Raw genomic sequence first — 25,623 nt, 5'->3', positions numbered from 1 at the left:
CCTAGCTGTGCATGGGTATCAACGATTTTTGCCATGCTTTTGAACCGCGTAACAATATTTCAAACATGCGCTAACCAAGTGCTGAGCAACGCTTCTCGCTAATTCTCTGCTATATCTGTGATTGTTTCGCACATCCTGGCCAAAAGATTATACATACTAGGATAATGACCGAAGGAAAAATGTAAAATTGACACAGTTTGAGATGACTGCACGGTACAAAAAAACTAAAAGAACGCAGAATCCCCAGAAGGAATGATTGCTCAGTATAGGTGAGTAATTTGAGATAACGAAAATTTCAAGCACATTTATTTAGTGGAACTGTACTAAAAAGCCTCGGTCTGATATTTCACAGTACAGACCTCACACTCGGTCAATAATAATTAATAAGCCTTGGCCTTGCGGTATGGCTGTATGGAATCTTGAAAAGCATCAACCTTCGGAGTTTTGTCTTTTTATATACGCTTAATTATTTTTTGGATGGAAATTGCATCCAAGAAAACAATTATTGAACTCTCTTGTGCCCAAACTTTGGCGCGCCAAGCAACTCGAACCCAAAAGAGCGCGAAAAAGAATGAGCAAAATGGCTCACTGTATAGATTTGCTTGTTACAAGAAAACGACCTATCACTTATGCGTTACTAGTTAGTGCAAATAAATGCAAGTTGATTGTTTCTTATTAGTTGTGTGAAATTTTTGAAGTTGAAAGTAGTTATTGTTGTACTGATATCCTTAGAGCATTATAAACTTCGTTTAATTGTTTTATACGTACATTTCTGATATCTGAAATAAAATTCGACTGATTCCGCATGATATCAAGAATGTTGTGTTTTAACTGTCCTTATATACTTCGAAGTAGGGGTAATTAGAACTGTTCAAAACATTCAGTGATCACCTCGTTAATCGAGTCTCAAAATGCATATTATAGTGTAAGTAAAAGAATATATCTCGACAACAATTAATTAATGAAACGTGAGTACAAAACAAAAATCCACAAACGTAGTTAGTACTACTAGATTTGAAGACGGTTTCTCGTTGAAGTAAAAATTCTATGCTATTGCAACGTTAATATCTGACATCGTCCCATACATTTCTGATGCTTCAGTCTGATTCATCAGTCAGATTGTTGTAGTATATTCACTTTTCATTGTATTAGCAACAAGATCATTCGACTTTCATTTACATGTAGATGTGTGCATGTGTGCACAAACTAAAGACACAGCAATGAGTTTATGTCAGAGGATAGGTCACTCTTCGTGTTAAATCTCGTTGTCGACTGTTTAATTTAATGAGGTTTGGTCATTTACTCCAGGTAATTAAGCTTTTCAACCCAGCTAATTAAGATTTTGTTACCTAATTAGGACTCCTAAATAACTTACGTACCTTTTAACTAAGTAGTTGAGCTTTCTATAAAATGTCCTAGGTATAATAGCTAAGCCAAACAACCAAAACAACGGGCACAACAATTTTGGCTGTGTCCTGATCTGTTTAAAAAAAAATGAGTGTTAGCACTCGTCGTTTGAAGCCATGTAGTCGTTTAGCACAGGTCGTTTGAATTCAGCCGTTTGAAACAACTGAAGTTGCTGTTTTGAAATAACTTGTCAACAAATGTGGCAAAGCAACCTGAGGAAGTAAAGGAACTTCCGCAGAAGAGTTAAAAGCACTAAATGCCCAATTACAGAGTGCAAGTTTTTATGCAATTTGCAATAGAATTTGATAAGGCAATATTGTGTTTATTACACTTCAAAGACGTTTCTTACACTTATATATCTTAAAGAATCTTTACTAACTATATTTCATAATTAAAGTAGTAAAATGCACCGTGATACAGTTGGATATTAAGAGTTAACACAACATTAGAGATCGAGAACTCAGGTAGCCCAACTATAGTATGCTGCCCCGCGCACTGTGGCCTTATTAGAATTATAGGGAAAAGAATATAAAACAATTTTTGAATGAAAACTATGGGTTGCTCGACCAATTCAGGTTAAAGTGTTTGGAACTCCAAACTTGGCTGCGAGAATATATTTAATTTTACTAAAAAACCCAGCCTTTATTGTTTATTACGTGATATTACAATTATTAGAACGTACATAGTTTGGAGACTAGATGGAAGTACAATACAACTCATTATCTATGTTATTGTCCAGGTTTAGGCAAAAAAAGGTTCCTTATCCGTCACATGTCTATTGTATTTTTGCTCAACTAACCAATAGCAATGGCTTGGCTTAGCTCCTCAACCGTGATTTGAACAACATGTTAATTCAGACCTTACTATTGGTTTATTTTGTTCAAATTAGAATAGACACGTGACGAATAAGGATCAAATTTTTGCATAAATGTTCCCCGACATATAGTTAATGAGTTCTATTATACTTTTATGTAGTCTCTAAACCATTTATATTCTATTAACTGCGCTATAAGTTAGTATACTTTCGTCGGAAGTCAACAAAGCTCCGTAATAAAGCATGCGCAGAAGACCGCGTGTTCACATTTTACTCATTCTACTGGTTAATCTATTCAGATACTAATATATAGCTTTATAATATAACATTTATAGTACGCGCGTGCTGATTGGTTGAGAAGCGTGTTTCTATAACTGTATAGAAACACGGGAATTTTCCCGCCGAACTTGACAAGCGAAGCGATGTAATGAGAATTTGTAATTGAATCAAATCATAATATTTGTACAAAATCTTTTTATTGAGTTATATTATAAAAGAAATAGAAAACATTTTTTCCTGTGTTTCTATACAGTTATAGAAACACTTGTGGGAGTTTGGGAGAACTCGAAATAACGTGGAAAAACTCGCCCTACGGGCTCGTTTTCCGACTGATTATATCTCGTTCTCCCAAACTCCCACGCGTGTTTCTATAACTGTATAGAAACACGGAAAATGTTTTCTATTTCTTAAATGTGCTCACTTTTACTTAACATATATACACGTGTTTAAACCTTGATATTTATTCGAGCTTGGGTTTAGATTTAGGATTACGGTTTACTTTAATGGACCATAAACTTAATCTAAACCTAATCCCAATCATAATCCTAACCTATAAGCTTAAGGATTAAATTCGTGTATTTAGGATTTACAGTAGAAGGAATTTTCAGATCGAACGCCTGACTTTACTTTTCAATAGCGAAATTTCCAGTTTGCATGGTGCTTGACTGGCATTGTCGAAACCGAAGCCAATTATGACAAACTTTGAGAATTTACTCGAGTCGACACAATGAATTTCAAATTATTTTATTTTTTTTACCCCTTCCCTCGTTCCTCACTCCACCCCTCCCCCCCCCGTGCTCCCCTCGTCTCCGCTCATTAGGGAGCTTTAGATTTGACTACGACTTCCGCTACCGCTACGAGATTCGTCACATTTATTGACGTGTATTCGTGATACTTCGACTGACGCCAGAGACTCGTGGCCGTCGCTCATCTGAGTACGGCATTTTAAGAAAACATCTTAGTCCTCAGTCCTCACTGCGTTATTTAAAAAGCAATAAAAGTTGGGATTTTATGTCGAGAGAGCTGTTTTTCATGACCGTTGCCTTTGATTGTGTGTATCTCTTCTAAATAGTTGGCGTAAAATTTCCGAAATATTTGACAGGATAAAAATGCATTTATTATTGTGTTTGCAGAGGTTTATTATGCCAGCACGAGGTGGCGTATGCATACAACGTTTGTTTCGCGCCACAGTGACGAATCTCTATTAAAATACGCATGACAGCTGCATAACAAGACGTGTATATTAATCCGTATAATTATATATGATATATTTCCTACATATCTCTCACACGGCAGACAATCTTTCAAAAATTAATATGCATGCTGTGTATTCGACAGGTAATTTCTCTCAGCTTTAATGATGCATAATACAAAAAAAAATTGGTGTATTTCAGACGATTTGATGGATCAATCTGATTACTTTCACTGTCATAGTTGATTATGATAGATACATATATGATTAATTACTTAAAAAATATATCAACATTTCGGATCTAGATGAACTAATGAGATAGATAGACACACCTGATGCTTCTCTTAATTATGTATAGGACTTTACGCATTTACTCTGCTTTGAACGTATATCCACCCATCAAAGGTGTCAAATAACAGCATGGTTAAAGAAGTTTACACAAAATTACAAAGCTGTTAGAATGGGAAAACGATGATGAGAACTTAACACTAGTAACATTAAACGTCGCATGACATTTCCATCGCCCAAATGAAAAAAAATGCTTTTGATAAACAACTATATGCATAAGGTTATATAGCTGCTATGAGGTTAGTTGATACAAAGCATCCCTTCTGCGCGACTGAGCCTTTAAATAATATCGTGATTATCGTAAATTGATTTAAACTTTGCATGGCAACTTGCCACAGAAAGCAAAACGCGCGTGCGTTCAAAAACGTCCAAAAAAAATTACGAATGTAATTTGAACGTTTAGCTAAAGAACTATATATAATCAGGATTCAGGAAAGACTGAATCAGTTGTTTACAAGGAAAGCTGTTTGCGGTGCAACTTTCGTATACATGCATACATACATGCATGTGTGCTTTGAAAAGCCTTTGATAAATTAGATCTAGCTCAGCTTGTTTGACTCGCTTGTTTTGGCTATAGCTTTCAAAATCTCCTTTCAAGAAACTGTTGCGAATGCTTTTTTTAAAGCGATCTTATATCCTGCACGGAGTGTTTTGTTCCCAACAGCGTAGACAATTGGATTGAATGAGCAGGATACGAGGAAATATAAAGGCATTATCCAAAACCAATGATCGCTCAAGCGATCGCCTTTTTCATGTTTTTGAAGTCTATCTAAGACACGTATTGGAAAAATTGCAACGAAAAACTGTGCTAGGATTATGAGACTAACGGTTATCATTTTAATGTTTTTTTCAGTACGCAAAAAGCGACGGCTTTTGAATACTCGACCCGTCATACTCTCGGTAGGGTTTGTTGTTTCCTGGCACATAATTTGCTTGAGGTTTCTTTGATGAAGGACAATTGCGTAGCACATCTTCCCATACAACGCAGTTAGGAAGATTAAAGGGATTAATGTGATTGAAGACTCTAAAATCTAATCATAAATAATATAGTATATGTTATCTTTCCATTTGTCTCTGCATTCTTCATCCGTCCTCTGTTTTGAGAAAAATCTCGGGAAGTAGAAACATAAAAGAACAATATAAACAGATGTGATGATGCAAGTCATCTTCTTTCCACCAACTCTTGGTTGAAATGGTTGTGTAACAACTTTGTGCCGAAGTATCGCAATCACGACCAAAATAGCCACTTCTGTAGTAAGAAGAGAACCCAACAAGTGGGAAATAATAGTACAGGATACAGTGTCTATGTTTTTATACCAATACTGGCTTTCAATCCAAGGTGGGATTGTCAATATAACATTAGCTATCAGCAGTAAAAACATGTCACAGATAGCAAGATGGAAAACAAGACGGTAGTAGTTGGTTTGAAACCGACGCGGTCCACGGCAAACCGTCAGCGCTACAATGATATTACCAGTTAAACCAAATACTTGAATAACTAGAATGCAGATCGAGAAGATATTTAGTCTGTCCATTTTTGCTGTTGAAGTCCGATTTTTACCCGAAAAGACAAAACCTGTTCTTTCAATATCAATAATTTTGGCGCTCTCCGAATTCTTGGATGTCGCATATGTTTAGTTACGGATAATAGCGGCCTATGAAAGGCCTTAAAAGTCTAAGAGATGATAAGTGAGATAGAAACAACAGGAAATCATACACTTTTCATTAATATTATTGCCCCATACCACTTGAGAGCATGCGTCAATTCATTTGACTTAAATTCATTTGATTTTAAACTTAATAAAGTAAATGTTATTAATTTTAGGGCCATGCAGATCATTCAGGACTGCATGTGATCCTACATAAATATTTCAATTACGTCTGCATGTGATTCAGAATTGAGTTACAGTTCTCCTGTTAGCATCGTAGTGTACGTATTCTAGGCTATATATACTTTGTTTGCATCAATTGGGAAATGCTAAAATGAAAATATTAATTTAATTATGACAGATTTAATCTAAACACATTTATTCAATATTCAGCCGCTTTAATGACGAGTTTCTCAACGATATTGTCTGACTACCGTAATTATTTATAATATCTAGCCCGTATTCACAATATATTTACAATAATCGATTATTGAAAAAGATAACAAACACGCTTTAAAATATAATATTCGAAAGGTTTTATTAATTCATTTAGACTCAAATCTTGACAAAAAGTACCGGTCTGGGATGAGTATTAATTTAAGCCCAAGGGGGCAGTTGTATAAGAAAGTTTTTAACGTTTAACCATAGTTATTATAATACACAAGTGCTGGATATATGCTAATGTGCAATCTGATTGGATCCCTACCAGACACATATGAACTATTATTAGCTATATAGCTACACAAACGCTGCATGGATATGCATGAGCTAATGTGCAATCTGATTGTCTCTTTAGGATAGATAGATATTAGCTCACATCTCTCTAGTAAAGAAACGTAAACAAGATGGCTGAAAGATTTGGGAAGTTAAGGTAATGAACTGATTTAAAGTATACCCGAAAGGGGACCAAAAGGGTGACAAACTTTGGAATGAAAGTATTCAAGGATAATTTAAAAAACTACAGGTTAAAAATACATACGCTTTTGTTTTCACCGTTTCTGTATTAAAACATTCGAAAAAATCCCCACATTCTTTTATTCAAATTTTAAAAAAGCGTATTTATTAAATGTATTAATTAATTAATTAGTAACAGAATGAACCATTCATAGTCGTGTATTTCTGTGTTAGTTAAGATTTAATCACGCAAATTGGCACAATCATGTTTTGAAATATCTCATGGAGCAGACCGTACAGTATTTCATAAGCTCAATGTATTGAAACCAATATTTAGGGCATACAGACTAATATTCAAAAAATCCCGAAACTAGCACCTTTTTGGCTCTCGTAAATTTAAAGTTACAAAACGAAATTAATTCATGTTTTGCCGTCATGCATATCAAAGATATGCATATTAATTATTATTTGGAGCAGCAAAGGTGACGTACCCTGTACTCCTTAGCCAAAACGACTAAAACAATCCAACACAGAGTATATTAGCTGAATATTGACCTGAGCGCGAGGTTTGTAGCTACTGTGAAATATCAGACCGCGAAGCAGGCTTGTTATTATGGCAGGTTTATTATGCTCGTCTACAGTAGTGCCTTTTTAGCCCAATTTACACAATCAAGCCTATTTTTTTACACTTCAATGATGCCAGAATTCATACGTCAGGCTCTATCCCAAAGTGAAGACAGACTTCAGACCCCCTGAAAGTATGGTTCGAGATCGTTTTTAACGAAACATGGAAAAAGTATTTTAAGACAATTTTTGCCGCCTTCTTTTCCGCTTTCTTTCCACAATTATACACCATTTAAAATGTATGTACATGATGACTTACTGTACCTGTTGTAATGGGCACTTTAAACCCAAGAAGAACAATTTTAATAAATTATACATGCAACTTCAACTATCAGTGTTAAAAAACTATAATCTTAAACATGATTGCGTGCTTGCTAGCTATATATATGCTTCCTTGATATGTATATGTAGTTGTTGAAATAACGCTTGATATAGGGAATTGCAGGTGAAAAAATTAAAATGAAATTAAAAAGGATATCACGTATAGTTTATATGATTTCTATGTAATAGTAATTACAATATTGAAAACTAATAATAAGACGTTGTTTTAATTAAAAAGGCTCGTCTAAAAATTAATATTGTTTACAACATGTCGGCGTATATATTTAATGAAAAATATAGAATTGTAATTTTTAAATTTTGCGAACTTTGTCCGTTGAGCAGAGCGATTTGTCAAGTGAGCTTGTGCATTGTGCTTATGAAATGCTATTGGTTGTTTCTTCGCGCCAAAGGGAAAAGGAATCTAATTGGTTGGAATGATGAGATCAAATGATGTTCGCTTGCGATATCGGGTCCAGTGGCGGATCTAGCGTTATTAGGCAGAATAAATTAAAAGGTGTGTAAATTAAAGTCTACCAATGCGATTACGATTTTGAGCTGTAGTAATCTATTCTGCCTAAGCCAGAATCCGCACTGATTGGATCTAATATGTACTGATGCTTTGGAGCACCAGAACATATGTTTTTTGCCAAAACCGAAGACACACGTTGATCAGTGCGAACGTTTCCTCATTAAATTTATTTTATTATTGATATACTAAAACATCTAAATCTATTCTATTTAAAAATTGATAAAATCAAATGTATTAGTCGCCCTATCTCTTTTGAAGTCTTTGAAAAGTAGCTAGTACTGACTTCATCTTTTTCAAAATCAACCGCAGCCCGCTCAGCAGTTGACAATAATATGTGAGACGTAATAATATTAAATCAATTTACATGTATAAAATAATTAATGGTCATACAGCTCTAAGTTTAAAATATTTATTTCGAAGATGCAATGAGGGCAATTCCCCCTATGATTTTCGAAATCGTGAAACGGATTTGATATTACCAAAATCCAAGTAAGAATTTCTGAAAATAACTTTCAAGTACAATGCATGGAGCTTGCCATTGAAATAATTTACCTTTTGAAGCAAAAACTGCCGATTCTATTCAATCATTTTAAGCGGATAATAAAATCTATTTTGAGGTGAAGCTGACCTGTCCTCATTCTCATGATGTTCTTTGTCTATTGCATGTTTGTTGTATAATCTGTTTGTTATCCCTGTACAGTACGTTCTATGCAATCAATTGTTTGTATATTTTTAATGTAAATACGCCCCTCCAACAAAAACTCGAGCTAGGTCTTGGAGTAATAGCTGCTGATATAAATAACGTGTTTATTTTTTAACCTTGAAGTTGACTGATTTTAGTTAAACTCAACAACATATACAACAAATTTAGTGAGTAAGCTATAAAAATTCTAAATTCTGTAGGCCAGATCGTGCAGTTATATCCCTCAGTGGCGGATCTAGGGGTAGTCGGAATAGATTACAAATTAAATTCGGAATCCCATGGGTAGATTTTTGGCTAAAAATATTCTTTTGAAATCCATAACGAATAGCGTTGTTATTAAGGTGTTTTGAATTGAAATTTGGCTATGTAATTTATTTTGACTGCCCCTGGATCCGCCACTGTACACGCCATTATACTTTAGAATTTCAGTGTACGTCCGCAATTCCCTAAAAAGATTTATATCTTAAGGTGTATTTCCACCCAATGTAAAATGTCGTGAGATCGACTGTGTGCCATTGTTTTCCTTTGAATTGAATCAAGCTTGAGCTTGATGAGCTTTATTGAACACACCGCAAAAGATAGCGATCGCAAAAAATCAATCGCGCGAAATTTTTAACAATTTAACAGCCTGTCATTGTCATCCGGCAATGAAATAGCAAATATTGTTACCATATATAGCAACAAAATTACGGCAAGTCGGTCGGAAACAGAATGCGGGTCCAATATAGAAAAAATATGCAGGTTGTGACGAAATAAAGCAATATTACTGAACGTTTTCATTCGGTTATGTTTATCTTTTTTGAATATTTTTGATATAATTCATTTTGTTTGAAGATGATATACTTTGAAATTAAAAAGTCGAACATTTACAGGCTCAACATGAATTGATTCATTCCCGTTATGCAAATTTTAAGGCAATTCGTTGCAATCCACACTCGAATCTTCCTCATGACCACAATCGTGATCCGCCAAGCCGACATGTCGGCAATCCCAAATATAAGTCTCGTTTCCAGAACATTCCAGGTCATCCAACAGTATTGGGCCAGTTCCTTCACCATAACGTGCTTCTTCATAAACCTTTTTAGCTCCACTGTACCCCAGTTGTCGGCAAATTACATCACCATCTTTGATATCGAAATCATCATCACACACTGTCCCCCAACCATTGGACGGATAGTAGACTTCTACACGACCTCTGTTAGCATCACTTGTGCCAACCAATCTTACTGCTTTTGATGAATCTAAAACAGTGAAATTTTATGTGGGAGCAACAAGAACAATGTCATCACAAACTTGTGCTTCATCAAGGACATAACAATGATACACCCATATTTAGGTTTAGCTAACGTATTAAACTATTAGAAATTGAATGTTCTTACAGTCCACAAACACCTAAATCAGGCGGGTTACAAAAGTTTGGCTAACCTGACGACTTACGCCTGTATTCAAAAAGCTTACTCACACTCACACTCATTGAGTGTGACATATAAATTTTGTTAATGCTGATCAATGAGAAACTTTTCTCGGAATAGATGGAAAGATATAAGGTAAATTACTGAAAATCAAGCTCCTATTCGGCTTAAAATACCGCCATTGAGACGTTATGAGAAGATTAAGATCGCCCACTCAATGAGTTTGAGTGTGAGTGAGCTTTTAGAATACAGGCGTTAGTCCTACTATATATAGGCAAATTTTAAATTAATATTATTATCCATAGATAGACGGAAACTTAGTGAACAATATAAAATTTCCCGTTAGCAATAATTTTTGCAATCCTAAAAACAATTCAATATTTCCGTGCAATCGTGTTGTTATTCTTTGAGCAAACCCCCCCCCCCCTCTTTTTTATCGTATTTGAAAAACTCTGTGGATCAGTGGTCATTATTTATCTCGGTATAAACCGACATTCCACTGTACACTAAGTCTCGAATATTTTTTTAATTAATCACCTTGTGTGTCCTGGGTCAAGACCTTCTGGATGCAGCTTTCATTGTATTCCTATCAAAATAATCATCTTTATTTACAAGGTGCAGTTGCAAATAGGAATGACCATAATATTTATTCATAAACAATTATCCAGACTGCTTGAGAAATAGTAATATGCGTAACCTAGACTGTAGTTATGTTGGAACCTAAGTATATGTCATACGGTAAAATACCATACGTACCTTTTGTGGGTTGACGAGGTACACATAATCATACGCAGAGTTCATTTCTAAAACATCTTTCGAAGAATTGTAAACAACGTCATGTAACATTTCACAATTTGATTCATTCAGGAAACCACAAGTTTTCTTGTAGTTGATTGATCTGCAACATGGCTCGCTGGCACACATTTTTACGCAATATACCCAATCCTCCGCGCTTATATTGTTGAAAACCGTTGCATTCAACCTGAAACCTGGAAACGTGTGAACAACATGAGGCCCTTATGTGAACAACATGCGGCCCTTAAAGATGAAACTACGTTTTCCATCAAGGGATAACGAAAAAGAATCACGTAATGTCATCAGGGGAGCAGGCTTTTTGCCAAATCATGCAGCTGAGTTCAGGATTAATATGGCAGAAAGGTTTGCAAGGCTACTGACGATGACGAAACTACAATACAATCATGCACAACAAAAGCACTGTGCTGGAAAAGGTTCCTATATACAAATAGTCCCACAGAGTTTGAAATTCCCAAAGGACTTGAATATCGGGTTAAATATAATATCTTACATGCACTTTATTATAGACGTGTTCCTTTATTTTCTCGTCTCTTTGACGATTGGTATGATATAAAAACACCTTTTTTCTGGGACCTCTTGGGGAAGCAGTATGTTTCCGAGCCTTTTAACTTGTGAATATAGTCACATGAGTACAAGATCTTGCGTTCTTCCCAAGCTTTTTCAAAGCAATTATCACTTTCAAAATTACTACAATGTATACACATTAGCATTGACTTATAAATTTGAGTGGGGTTTGTTTTTTTATACACCCTGTATATTAATTAAGGTTATCAATAATAAATGGTTGAATTCCTGTCGATTAAAAAATAAAATTACGAATTTCTTTCAATGGAGAAAATCCATTTAACACGTTCATGATTATGTTAAATTATTTAACATCATCTCCGCATGCTGTCCTATTTCTGTCGACAGGGCGCAATCGCCTGCAGGAGGAACGATATTGTTATGTCGACATCAACATTAATTTGGACAAAAAAAAAAGCTGATTAATTTCATATTTAAACAGAGTATTTTAGCTGGGTTTTCGACATTAGAGGTTGTCAAAAGCGGCCAATCCGTATTTAATTGATGTCACATATTCAGTTCTTCAGCATTACTATATCGCAACCGATTTAAAATCTATTTTAATTGATATGCAAAGAAATATATTTTAATTGATATGCTGCCATCATTGATATCGAATTGTTTCAGCCGCGCTATCATCTTTTTTTATATAATACAATATCATGATTTCAAAGCTATCATTAAAATGAGACATTATAGATAAAAGACATTGTGATCGAAAAGAAAGTCTGTTAAATTATTTCCTCCATATATTACGGTATATATATAATGGTCTCATATTGATATAGAGAAAGTCGACTTAATTATTTGTTCTTTTATAGCTACTTCATCGAAATAAGTGAACTTACCTTCAAGACTGGAATTGAAGCAAAAGTTCATTTCGTTCTCAGTGTGGACAAGTGTAATTACTGATATTTTGAAGTAAATGAAAGCATAAAAAAGCTGATAATAAAATTTCATTTTTGGCTTTTAGATAAGCATATGAAAATGCTTGAATTAAAATCTTCTGCCGGCACCTGAATGCATAAAAAGAAAGTTCAACTGCGTTTGAATGATTAGAAAGACAGTTCAACAGCAGCAGCACTTTGATTTTGTTAATTTGTTCATGGCGCAGTGGAGCTCAGTTTATAAAACATATGAAGTTATAGTCGAATACGCCCACAATAATTTTATACACCTTCTGATTCGCTGAAGGATGATTAAATTATAGCCCGGCCCTGCAATAATCTTTTATCATGAAGGAAAAAATATATATCAAAACATGGCTACATTAAAAACGAATATATTGTATATTAGATATATTATATTATTATATGACAAGGATTCATTCTGGAATTCGATTGGCTGTTGATAGGTCCGGATTTTCCCGCAATGCCCACGGGCAATATACGTAATTCTTATTGCCCTGTGAAAAACAAAGTAAAACTGAAGCAAAAACGTTAAATTTCTGCTAATTGTATGTGGATAAAATGAAAATTGACGAGATGACTGATGAGAAGCATATTCAAAATGCAAGTTTTATTTTCCTGAAATGCAATGAATATACACTTGATAAAACAAAATTTTTTAAAACCATTTTAAAGTTTACATCCGACTTTAATCACATTAAATACGGAACTTTTAAGCCAGTTAAAGCATGAAGTTTTATGATTTGTCGAGAGCGTTCTTCATTAATATTAAACATGAAGTTTTGATTATATTTTACAAAATAGAGTGTTTTTTCCCTTTTGTTCGCTAATGTCGTCAGGCCGCCTCGAAAAATAATTAAATTACAATATATGCATGAATTATGCCATATAATAAAAAATTTACTAACTTCAACTGTTTGGTCTATACGGTGTCGCTATCGCTCGGTCAATACACCAAGACCTCTGTTTGATATTTTACCGTATAGACCTCACGCTCAGTTAAGGCTAGTTTCCACTCAGGAAAATTCTCCTTTGGATCGGACAAGACAGGAAAGTTTCCTTTCCTGAGGTTCCTGTCCGTTCCGATCCAAAGGAGACTTTTCCTGAGTGGAAACTAGCCTTTAGTAAGTAGTGGTTATTATATAGTTGATACAACAGTTATGACATAGACGTTGACAAAACAGACGGTTTTAGGTAGTAAGAGTATTTGGGAGTTTTTGAACCAGAAGATGAACTTTAGTTCGAATTCTTTAGGTCTGGGACGAGTATCATGGTCGACTATACTGACACGCGTTGGAAGCTGTTGATCACACGCAGTTGACACGGATAAAACATTTATTTTATATTAGTATTATCGGTATTTAGCTATAAGATGTTAACAGGACAAGGATGTTGTTCATTGTACTTTGGTTGCCAAGTTTCCCTTTTGGGTCTCTTCCAAATTACGGGTGTTGATTTGTTTATCATGCCCATTTGATTTCCATCGTTTACATCTTACAAATTTCGGCCAAAAGGATTCATTTGGCATTAAAGAACAATCATGCAGCTGCTGGGATGTTGATCTTTGCCGAGAGAGTTCCTTTGCGCTTGCTTTTAAAAAGGAGTAAGTAATTAGGTTTTACATTACCCTCTTCCAGATAAGATATCATTTGACTTTCGTTCACCTTGTTGTCGATTCCCAACAAAAACATTTTTTTTGTTTTTCTATGCCTCTCTACTCCAATAAATCCATCTGCGCTTACATTTTGGTGGCTCTTTATGAAATCATTGAGGATCTAAGAAAATTCTTTAATGCACGCCGAAATAAAAGAATTTAAAAATCTATCTGTTTTTATTTTTGGAAGTTCAAACTTAATTAATAATGACTTGCAAGACGCGATCGATATATAGCTATCAGGTATGTGTAGAATATTCACCATAGAAACAAATTGCCTGATTTTTTTTGAGATTTTTTAGATTAATATTTTGCCATTTTAGGCATTGCCATTACGTATATTCAAGGATCATAAACAAGTCGTGAGGCTTATTTAATTCACAATATAATCCCCGAGAATCCTGTGCGGAGCACCATGTGAGGGTACTAATTCCGCCCGAAGATTAGGAATTACACCCGGAACCGGAGTGCATAGCGGAATCCAAAGTTTTACAAGGCAGCAAAGCCGCAAGAAAAATCCGGCTAAAGCATGCCACTACTGTGAGCAAGAGATAAAGGCGTCTGTAATAGAGCATGTTAAGAAGTGCAGGGTCAGGACAAGCAAATGCAATTTCTGCAATGCAACCAGGCACCACAAGTCAGTACGCAGGAAAAAGGAAGTAATTAAAGAGCTGAAATCTGAAGATCTGAAGGAATCCCAACAGGACGATGTTTATATTATTAATACCTTCAGAGTTACAGAAAAGAGTCAAGATCAACCACAGCACGATGCCAGACATCATAAGGACGACTTCAAGGTCGAGTTAGTCATCAATAACAGTCTCGCTACTGTCCTTGCCGACCTTGCAGACACGGGAGAAAGCATTGGTGTGTGTGGAAAGAAAGAGGCCGAACGATGGAATCTCGTACAGAAAATGGTTAACACAAACGTCAAGATCAAAACCGCACGACAGCCAGCAATACCAGTGGCAGGTATTGCAAAATATGCTGTGAATTTCGGAAGCTCGACAGTTCCTGTGGACTGGCATATAATTAACAGTCCTTGCGAGCCGGTTCTCGCGGGACAAGCAGCAAAACAGTTAGCAGCAAAACCTGCCGTTTTTCATCCGGTGAAACTGATACAATCTAACGATAAGTCTGCTCTTCAAAATATTTTATAACGTTTTCGAACGAGTATCCGTATCCCCAGATTGATCTGGAAGCCCTTGGCATCGACTTCGTCTTGAGAAGATTCCGCAACTACGTCGTTGCAAATGGTATAATATTGAAAGATGAAAGAATCGTTCTACCGGAGAAACTTCAGGCGATGGCAATTAAAATTGCGCACAGAGGATCGCATCCCGGCCAAACCGGACTAGAAAGAAGGCTTAGATACCACTTCTTCTTCCTTGATATGAATAGGAAAGTGAAGGAGTCGGTTGAGTCATGCGCGCGACGGCTGTACTATGTGTGTAGATAAGACTAAAGAACCAACCAAGCCACACAAAGTCCCAGAAAAATGTTGGGACACGGTAGCAGTCGACTTGTTTGGACCGATGCCATCTTCAAAACACGTTGTAGTCGAGCATGATCTAGCGTCGCGATTTCCCGCAGCCAAACTGGTCACATCAACGAAAGCAGACAGAGTCATTCCAGCACTCAGTTAAATTCATGAGAGGTGCAGATGATATCGGATAATGGCCCACCATTTATATGACAAGGGTTCATTCTGGAATTTGATTGGCTGTTGACAAGTCCGGATTTTCCCACAATGCCCACGGGCAATACCCAATTCTTATTGCCCTGTGAAAAACAAAGCTAAACTGAAGCAAAAACGTTAAATTTCTGCTAATTGTATGTGGATAAAATAATAATTGACGAGATGACTGATGAGGAGCATGTTCAAAATGCGAGTTTTATTTTTCTGAAATGCAATGAATATACAGTTGATCGAACAAAATTTCACAAACCATTTCAAACTTTACATCGGACTTTAATCACATTAAATACGGAACTTTTAAGCCAGTTAAAGCATGAAGTTTTATGATTTGTTGAGAGCGTTCTTCATTAATATTAAATATGATGCTGTGATTATATTTTACAAAATAGAGTGTTTTTTCCCTTTTGTTCGCTAATGTCGTCAGGCCGCCTCGAAAAATAATTAAATTACAATATATACTAACTTCGACTGTTTGGTCTATACGGTGTCGCTATCGCTCGGTCAAAACAACAAGACCTCGGTTTGATATTTTACCGTATAGACCACACGCTCAGTTAAGGCTAGTTTCCACTCAGGAAAATTCTCCTTTGGATCGGAAAAGACAGGGAAGTTTTCTTTCCTGAGGTTCCTGTCCGTTCCGATCCAAAGGAGATTTTTCCTGAGTGGAAACTAGCCTTTACAGTAAGTAGTGGTTATTATATAGTTGATACAACAGTTATGACATAGACGTTAACAAAACAGACGGTTTTAGGTAGTAAGAGCATTTGGAAGTTTTTGAACCAGAAGATAAATTTTAGTTCAAATTCTTTAGGTCGGGGACGACTGACACTATACTGACACGCGTTGGAAGCTGTTGATCATACACAGTTGACACAGATAAAAGATTTCTAGGATTGCGCTTTACCGGCCTTGAGCGGTATTTACGCGATGTTATAATGCAGGACAGGGATGTTGTTCATTGTACTTTGGTTGCCAAGTTTCCCTTTTGGGAGTTTTCTAAATTACGGGTGTTGATTTGTTATCATACCTATTTGATTGTCATCGTTTACATCTACAAATTTCGGCCAAAAGAATTCATTTGGCATTAAAGAACAATCATGCAGCTGCTGGGATGTTGATCTTTAAAGAGAGAGTTCCTTTGCGCTTGCTTTTAAAAAGGAGTAAGTAGGTATGTTTTACTTTATGCGCTTCTAAATAGGATATTAATTTGACTTTCGTTTACCTTGTTGTCGATTCCAAACAAAAATATTTTTTGTTTGTTTTTGTATCTGCGCTTACACTGTTGTTGACTCATTAAAAAATTGAGGATCTAAGAAAATTCTTTGATGCACGACGATATAAACATATTTTAAAATTTATCTGTTTTTATCTTTGAAAGTTTAAACTTATTAATAATGACTTGCAACACGCGATCTATATCAGGCATGTGTAGAATATGGCTTTGCATCGTCGTTTTTACATCAAAATGAGTTCTCCAAAGTGTAATTCGTAGCTTTGATATAAAAAATATCGATTTAATGCTTTTATAGAGTCGACTGCAACTGCTGCATGTGTGAATTCAATAATCGAAAAACAACATTCGACGTCCAGTGCTTGGGGATTCAAATTATTTGTATTGTTTTGATGATTTGAAGGTTTAGCTATATAGCGAAGTATTAACTCTCATGCACTGAAGGCCTGGTTCACACGAGCTCCTAAGAATCAGGGATCCATTGCATTACTTTTCGATAGACAAAGCATTTTGACTTTTGTGCACCAGCGACTTCAGACAAAGGGAATCCCAGACTCCTAGGACAGGTGTGAGCAATGCCTGAACTGTGAAAGTCTATAAACTGCATGCAACATAGCTATAACGCAGCAGGATTTCAGGACTGTGTTGTTTCCGAAAAATTTGAAACATCAGCTATATCGGCCTATATATTTAAGTAATTTCATGCTATAAGCTTAGAGAGTTAGGTTTGGTTAACTCAGGAAATAGTTTGCTTCGATTGAAATGGAGAGGGGGTGCTGCATGCATGTATTCTGGTATAGAAGAAATAAATTGTGACAAAGATACAATTCTTTTAAGAATTTTAACCATGGAATTCTTCTTACGTAAACAATGTGTATGTTACACCAACTGTTATACTGTCGGAGACTGTCTACACATATATATACTCAATACTAGTGATTCATTAACGCGATTAATTATTGCTTCAATTTTGGGCGCTGATTCGCATGATTGACACATTTAGATTATTATCAATAGGATTATAGGAGTTAAAAGACAAGGGAGGGACTGAGTGCGAGAGAGAGAATTGAGACCGCTGTTGTGAGAGGGAGTGTTTTTTGTATTATCGAGAATATATCTTTTAAAACCCGAATCCGCTTCGTCTACTCTAGTTGCTTATACCTTTTAGTAAGGGTCAATTTATTAAACCTGGCACCTCCGACGGGATTGTGAAATGAGTGAAACGAACGCCAGCACCGCGCTGGAAACAAAATTAGTTCAATTGCAACTGACGACGAAGCGAACGGATGGAATCCTAGCAAAATCCGAAGAGGAACCTATCACGCGACACCAAGGAACACTAAGAACTGTTGTCCGTGAAATAGAGACACTAAGGCTCAAGGTTGAAGCCGAGAAATTGAGCAGAAAAGAGGATACTACCGAGTGGAGCGAGGAAATTGATGCCAAAATCAGCGAGGCAGATGGTCATGTAAGACTGACGAAAGACTGGTTGGCGGAAAACAAGAGGAAGCTAGAAGAAATCGAGAAAGAAGAAAGAATAAAGTTCGAGGTAAGGCTGCATGAGACTAAAGTAAAGTTACAAGAGGAACATATTGTTAAAAACACCTCGCAGACGAGTAAAACTATGATTGGAATGCAAGCAAAATTGCCAAAATTGGTCATCTCAAAATTTAGTGGTTCTCCTATGGATTGGCCACGCTTTTGGGGACAATTCTCAGAGAACATTGATCAATCCAATATTGCCCCAGTGACCAAGTTCTCTTACCTTCGCGAGTTGTTAGAGCCTAAGGTTCGGCAGACAATCGAAGCTTTGCCCTTTCACAGCGAGGGGTACAATCGAGCGATAAGCATTCTGAAAGATAAGTTTGGGAAAGAATCTGAAATTGTGAAAAGCTACTCGCGCGAAATACTCGGGTTGCCCACAATACAAAGTACTGATCACAAAAAGATTCACGAGTTTAGCGAAAAACTGTCGTATTGCGTTCAAGCTTTGCAAACGTTGAACAAGCTTGAGGGGGTAAATGGCGCCGTGCCAATGACACTCGATAAGCTGCCTTGCATTCGAGGAGATTTAGTGCGAACGGATTCAGAATGGGAGGATTGGAACTTCGCTAAACTAGTTGAAGCACTTAACCAGTGGTGTCGAAGAAACCCAATCGAGAAAGCGCCCGAGCGAAACGACGACTTGTTACGTGGCAAGAGGAGAGAGAAGCTGTTCCACGTCTCTCGTCAAAGATTAAATCCACGTAATTGCGTCTATTGCGACAGCGGCGAACACAAAACGAACGATTGCACAAAAGTACTTCTGACGTCAGCCCGTAAACAGATACTTGCCAAAAAACGATTATGTTTTAATTGCGCCGCGGGCAATCACAAAGCCTCTGAGTGCCCGAGTAAAGCCACTTGTAGAAAGTGTGAAGAGAGACATCACACGTCCATCTGTGATTCTCACGACAACAACAACGACGACCAGGCCTCTCGCAAAAATTCAAACGTCGCCATGACTACGCGCCAAAAAAGCAAAGCGGTGTTCCCTGTGGTAGTCGTGCAAGTCAATGGAATTCGATGCAGAGCTCTGATAGACTCGGGAGCCGGGAGTTCCTATGTGTCTGCAAAACTAATAAACTTGCTCAAATTACAACCATCAAAATCCCTGATCAAGAACATTGACATGTTGATGGCCTCTAAGTCCACCAAACTCGAGATATATGATTTGAAATTTGACTCGCTAGACGGTTCGTTCAGTCTTCCCGTGAAGGCTACGAAGGTAAACAAAAGTGAACTTTTGCTGATCGATAACCCCAATTACTCGAGATTGATAAATAAGCACCCTCATTTAGCGGGTGTCACCATAAACGATGACGACGTCAAGGAGACTCTGCCCGTCCATGTCATTCTGGGGAGCGGGGAGTACTCAAAGATCAAAACGCAAACCAGACCGAGAATCGGAGACGAGAATGATCCCATTGCCGAGTTGACCAAGTTCGGTTGGTTTCTGATGGGTCCTGGGTATGAGTTTGAAAGCAACGTGATGTTAATGACTCAGACCTCCCACGCCGAGTATGAGGAACTGTGTCGATTAGACATTCTTGGACTCGAGGATACCTCCCAACACGACCAGTCGGTGGTATTTGCTGAAAAAGAGCACTAACTCGATCTCCTGAGGGATGGTACGAAACGGCGTTACCATGGAAACCAAACCATCCCGCTCTTCCTAGTAACGAACGCGGTAGCCTGAAGCGACTGGGAAGCTTGACTAGAAAACTTCGACGTGAGAACCTGATGGAGAAATACGATGGCATCATACAAGAACAACTCGCTGAGGGAGTCATCGAAAGAGTCCCACCTCCTGTGGTGACCGGAAGTGACCCTGCTCCACCTCCTGTGGTGACCGGAAGTGACCCTGCTCCACCTCCTGTGGTGACCGGAAGTGACCCTGCTCCACCTCCTGTGGTGACCGGAAGTGACCCTGCTCCACCTCCTGTGGTGACCGGAAGTGACCCCGTTCCACCTGCTGTGGTGACCGGAAGTGACCCCATTCCACCTGCTGTGGTGACCGGAAGTGACCCTGTTCCACCTCCTGTGATGACCGGAAGTGACCCTGTTCCACCTTCCGCTGCGAGCGGAAGTGACACAAAGATATTCTACATTCCACACAGATATGTGGTGCGCGAGTCAGCCCAGACAACCAAGATGAGGATCGTATACGACGCCTCGGCCCGTGAAACATCCGACTCCCCGTCCCTGAACGATTGTCTTTATGCAGGGCCAGCTTTGCAGAACAAGTTATGGGACGTTCTGGTACAACAGAGAGCATTTCCAGTGGTGATTTCGGGTGACATCAAAAAAGCCTTCCTACAGGTTCGAGTTCGAGAATGTGAACGAGACGCTCTCCGCTTCCACTGGAGATCAAATGTCGACGAGGAGATACAAACGTACCGCTTTGCACGAGTGTTATTCGGCCTTGCGCCTTCGCCATTTCTACTTGGGGGAGTCCTGGAGTGCCACCTCGACTCGTGGTTCCGAAGATATCCGGAAGAAGTGGAGCGGTTGCGTCGCAGTTTATACGTAGACGACATTTTGTCTGGTGGTCAAAACACCACGGAAGCGAAGCAACGTAAAACCACTGCGATTGAAATTATGGACGATGGAAAATTCACACTACACAAATGGAACTCCAACGTCCCAGAGCTGGAAGACAACCTCAACGAGAGCCGCGACGAACAGTCGTTTGCTAAACAGCAATTGCAAGTGAAGCCAGGCGAGTCGAAGTTGTTAGGTCTAAAATGGGACAAGACCACAGACACTATGTCGGTAGAATTTCCTGCCAGTGCACCGGCGACCACCAAGCGTGAACTCCTTGCAAGTTTAGCAAAGATCTACGACCCGTTGGGACTCGCATCACCGATTAAGTTGCAAGGCAAACTAGTGTTTCGTGACGTGTGCGACTCCAAAATCGGATGGGATTCCAATCTCCCCGATAATCTTCAAAAGCGTTGGCTAAAGTTCGAGAAATCCCTTCCCAAACGAATAAGTATTCCACGACCTCTCGCCCCATTCCATGAGCCTGTCGTTTCGGCCGAATTACACGTATTTGGCGACGCATCAACTGAGGGAGTGGGCACTGTCGTCTACTCTGTGATCCGTCAAGCTGGAGGAGTTACAACGTCCCTAGTCGCGGCGAAGTCTCGATTAGCCAAGAAGAACCTGACGGTACCGAGATTAGAGTTGGTCAGTGCTCATATGTCAGCAAATCTCGTGACAAACGCTAAAAATGCCCTGATAGAGCTTCCTACACCAGCGACGTTCGGTTGGTTAGATAGCACCGTAGCACTTCATTGGCTTCTCGGAAACGGTTCATACAAACAGTTCGTCGCGAATCGCGTACGGAAGATAAGAGAGCACACTGAGATCCAGTGGAGGTACGTGCCTTCAGAAAAGAATCCTGCAGACATCGCCAGTCGAGGTGGAACTATCGCTGACAACTCGTGGTTGTGTGGCCCAGATTGGCTTGCCGATCCTCGCCGCTGGCCAGAAAACCGAGTAGCAAAGAAATCGCCTGCATCTGAGGTCGAAGCCCAAGTCATGAAGGAAGTGCTTAGCGTCGCACATGAAAGAGACAACGATCTGAAGAACGACCCCTTCGAGAACCTTCTCCGACGTCACGACCTGCTGCGAGCACTCCGAATAACTGCCTGGGTACGCCGCTTTACGACGAAGCGTCATCGTAAGGGCCCTTTGTCGGTTGATGACATAAGAGAAGTTCGAAACTGGTGGATCAAACGGGAACAAGCGAGAGACTCCCTAAGTCCCCACTTCGAACATACAAAGCAGACCCTCAACCTAGTCGAGAATCAACACGGGATTCTAGAGTGCCGCGGAAGAATCAAAGGACATTACCCCATATACCTTCCAACCAACTCCGAGTTCACCAAGAGACTGGTGCAGAGATACCACGTAGAAACCCTTCATGGCGGCGTGGGGTTAACGATGGCAGCAGTGCGCGAGAATTATTGGGTTCCAACTCTAAGACGCTTAGTGAAGGTCGTTCGGTCAAAGTGCTATGGCTGTAAGCGATTTACAACAACGGCGATCGTGAAACCAATGCCAGGAGATCTACCCAAAGACCGAACCACCGGCGGAACGGCGTTCGAAGTGATCGGCACGGACTTCGCGGGTCCTATTCGGTATAAACGTTCCAATAAACGCGAAAGCAAGAGCTACCTAGTCATCTTCTCATGTAGTTTGTCGAGGGCGGTCCATCTCGAGCTGATGAGAAACCTCGAAACGACATCTTTCATTCCTTGCTTTAAACGACTCGTCGCACGACGCGGGCGCCCGAGAACCATCTACTCTGACAATGGAACTACGTTCGTCAAGGCCTCGAAGTGGTTGAAGCAAATAAGGAACGACGAACGTGTGCAAGGTCTTTTGCAACAGTACGACGTGTCGTGGAAATTTAACCTGAGCAGAGCCCCGTGGTGGGGTGGTCAGTTCGAGCGATTGATCGGTGTTGTAAGGAACGCTATGTATAAGGTGATTGGCGGAGCGACGCTGACGTGGTCGGAATTGATCGACGTTCTGCTGGATGTAGAAATCCAAATAAACCGACGACCGCTTAGCTACATGGAAGACGACGTGGAACTACCAGCCCTAACCCCTTGCACATTCTTATTCCAACGAACCAGTGAGCTACCTGAAAGTGAACCATGGCGGATCGACGATGAAGACCTAAGAAAGCGAGCGAAATATTTAACGACGTGCAAGAATAGCTTGTGGAGGAGATGGCAACGCGAATACCTGACGGCGCTCCGAGAACGTCACAGCCTGGTCCACAAAACGCAGAAATACGAGGTTTCTGAAGGGGACGCGGTAATCGTAAAGACAGACGACAAGAATCGAGGAAAATGGCCACTGGCGATAGTGGTAAAATTATTTCCAGGATCAGATGGTCGGACGAGAGCCGTTCAGCTCAAAACGAAGAATGGAGTGATAGAAAGACCCGTCCAACATCTTTATCCTCTGGAACTCCAGTGTGATACAAAAGGGAACGCAAAGAAAGCTCAAGACAAATTGAACCCGGACGCCCGAGCGTTCACACCTAAAACAGCGGCTGCCGCAGATGCCCAAGCGAAAATAACCGCCATAGCTGAATGCGAAGAAGACATTTGAAATTTTGAACTAGTCATATTTACTATAAGTACTAGATACATTGTTATTAATGTTTTGTTTGTCACGAACACGTTGCTTGAAAAAACAGCCTCCTGAGGAAGCATGCAATTTAGTTCCTAACTTGCATGGGGGAGTGTGTCGGAGACTGTCTACACATATATATACTCAATACTAGTGATTCATTAACGCGATTAATTATTGCTTCAATTTTGGGCGCTGATTCGCATGATTGACACATTTAGATTATTATCAATAGGATTATAGGAGTTAAAAGACAAGGGAGGGACTGAGTGCGAGAGAGAGAATTGAGACCGCTGTTGTGAGAGGGAGTGTTTTTTGTATTATCGAGAATATATCTTTTAAAACCCGAATCCGCTTCGTCTACTCTAGTTGCTTATACCTTTTAGTAAGGGTCAATTTACTAAAATACTTTTTGTTGCTCACTTGTCGCCCTTGACCTTGCTGCTGTCGTTATGTGCCGCCAAGGTTGACGTGGGCGCGTTTTTAAATGCTCGTACTAGGTACTATAGCTCTGGTAGCAGGCATGCTGAAAGACAAAACTGATGAACGAGGGCATTGGTTGTGCAGCACTAGATCGAGCTATTCGTTAAACACTGCATTGATGTTGAAGATATCGTGCATGCATGCCGTTGAAAATATGATGAGCCTAAAAATAGATATTCAACAAGATATAACTCTAGTAGCAGAATTATCTTGACGTAAAGCCGCGAAGGTTTGTTCTTCAAAGCATCTTTAATCTTTGAAACCTTTTTATAACAAACGCAAAGACAATTATTAACGCATTTATTTTTTTAATTCAATTGTTGTTAACCTATACACATATAATCATAACCATAATTCTAAATTGTCTAAAATCAAAGAGAGTAATAAGATTTATACAATCAAAAAGGTTGACATTCGGACAACGACGTGTTTAGATACATACGACAGATGTGGATTTACAAGTAATATGAAAAAGTTAAAAGTTAAAAAAACATTAATTACCAAAATATTAGTCATTATTAAGTATTTGATATTTTTGCTGGTTGAAGCCCTTCTACTAATAAGGAAAGATAATTAAATGGAAATAACTCTGGCAAACATTATAACTTTTCAATTGTTTTTTCTTTTATATACCCTCTAAAGCTTCCTCAAGGTCTGTTCTCATGCACGATCCAATTTTGTCCGATTCATTTTTGATGGATATTTTATAGTCTGTTAACTTGCAACGTATGTGGACAACAAATGAACTAAAGACAATGCACTACTGCTTTATCAATAACCAACTACATTCCATACATCAGAAGTGAATTGGATCCGACATCGTGTAAATGGGCCTTAAGACAGTTATCTCTGACAGTATCTGGGGAAGCTTGGTTCAACCAAATTATATTCGACCATCCTCGTTTCGAAGGTTTTTGTATTTGTCCGTTCACTTTTTATTTTTGCTTTGTTCTTAACTGATTGAATAAATATAGGAATACACGAAAGTTTCTGCAGTTTATCTAATCGCCTTCAAACTTATCTTTAACTTCATTTTTTAAATCTGAAGACAAGCATAAAAATGTTCGAAAAGTAGCCAATAAAGATTTTTATTCTTAAGAATTTAATGAACGCAAAAAAAACATACAGGGTTTTGGAAGAATAATTTTCAATCAAACACAATTATTAAAATGAGTATACCGAAAGTGGTATAAATTGGCCACAATATGATCTGGGATTAAATATGATCTGGCCTCAAGATCTCCAGGATAAAATCATAACTGCACAAACTTACAGTACTGTCCAGAAATAACCTAACATAACCTAACACTGCGGTTGCAGATAGGTTAGGTTACGGTTCGGTTGCGGTCGACCGATAGAAACCGCAGACGACCGCAAGGGGAAAAAATACCTTCGCAGTGGCC

At 38.5% G+C, this 25,623-nt stretch overlaps 3 protein-coding genes across 3 annotated transcripts; all 3 read left to right on the top strand.

The window, feature by feature from the left end:
- The first annotated feature begins 18,257 nt into the window (after nt 1-18,257).
- LOC114537543 lies at nt 18,258-20,195 on the top strand. Its single transcript, XM_028558592.1, has one exon. The coding sequence runs from the start codon at nt 18,258-18,260 to the stop codon at nt 20,193-20,195; it is 1,938 nt and encodes a 645-aa protein (XP_028414393.1).
- Nucleotides 20,196-20,326: 131 nt separating this feature from the next.
- LOC114537542 lies at nt 20,327-21,719 on the top strand. Its single transcript, XM_028558591.1, has 2 exons — nt 20,327-21,634; nt 21,696-21,719. Exons 1-2 carry the CDS (start codon nt 20,327-20,329, stop codon nt 21,717-21,719), a joined length of 1,332 nt encoding a protein of 443 aa, XP_028414392.1.
- A 68-nt stretch (nt 21,720-21,787) lies between these two features.
- LOC114537541 lies at nt 21,788-23,716 on the top strand. The gene has a single exon (XM_028558590.1). It carries the CDS (start codon nt 21,788-21,790, stop codon nt 23,714-23,716), a length of 1,929 nt encoding a protein of 642 aa, XP_028414391.1.
- The last annotated feature ends 1,907 nt before the right edge of the window (nt 23,717-25,623 follow it).

This window comes from Dendronephthya gigantea, unplaced genomic scaffold (genome assembly GCF_004324835.1).
Source record: "Dendronephthya gigantea isolate DGI-Jeju-01 unplaced genomic scaffold, DenGig_1.0 000159F, whole genome shotgun sequence".
Classification (NCBI taxonomy): domain Eukaryota; kingdom Metazoa; phylum Cnidaria; class Anthozoa; order Malacalcyonacea; family Nephtheidae; genus Dendronephthya; species Dendronephthya gigantea.
The sequence above is the reverse complement of the archived record's forward strand: the minus strand, read 5'-3'. Positions and strand labels throughout refer to the sequence as shown.

Bases quoted from the DNA above. Each gene is read 5' to 3' on its own strand.
- LOC114537542 (XM_028558591.1), top strand. From the start codon at position 20,327: ATGGAGAAATACGATGGCATCATACAAGAACAACTCGCTGAGGGAGTC. The intron at 21,635-21,695 runs GTATTTGGCGAC...TGATCCGTCAAG, and splicing joins TCGTTTCGGCCGAATTACAC to CTGGAGGAGTTACAACGTCC.
- LOC114537543 (XM_028558592.1), top strand. From the start codon at position 18,258: ATGAGTGAAACGAACGCCAGCACCGCGCTGGAAACAAAATTAGTTCAA.
- LOC114537541 (XM_028558590.1), top strand. From the start codon at position 21,788: ATGTCAGCAAATCTCGTGACAAACGCTAAAAATGCCCTGATAGAGCTT.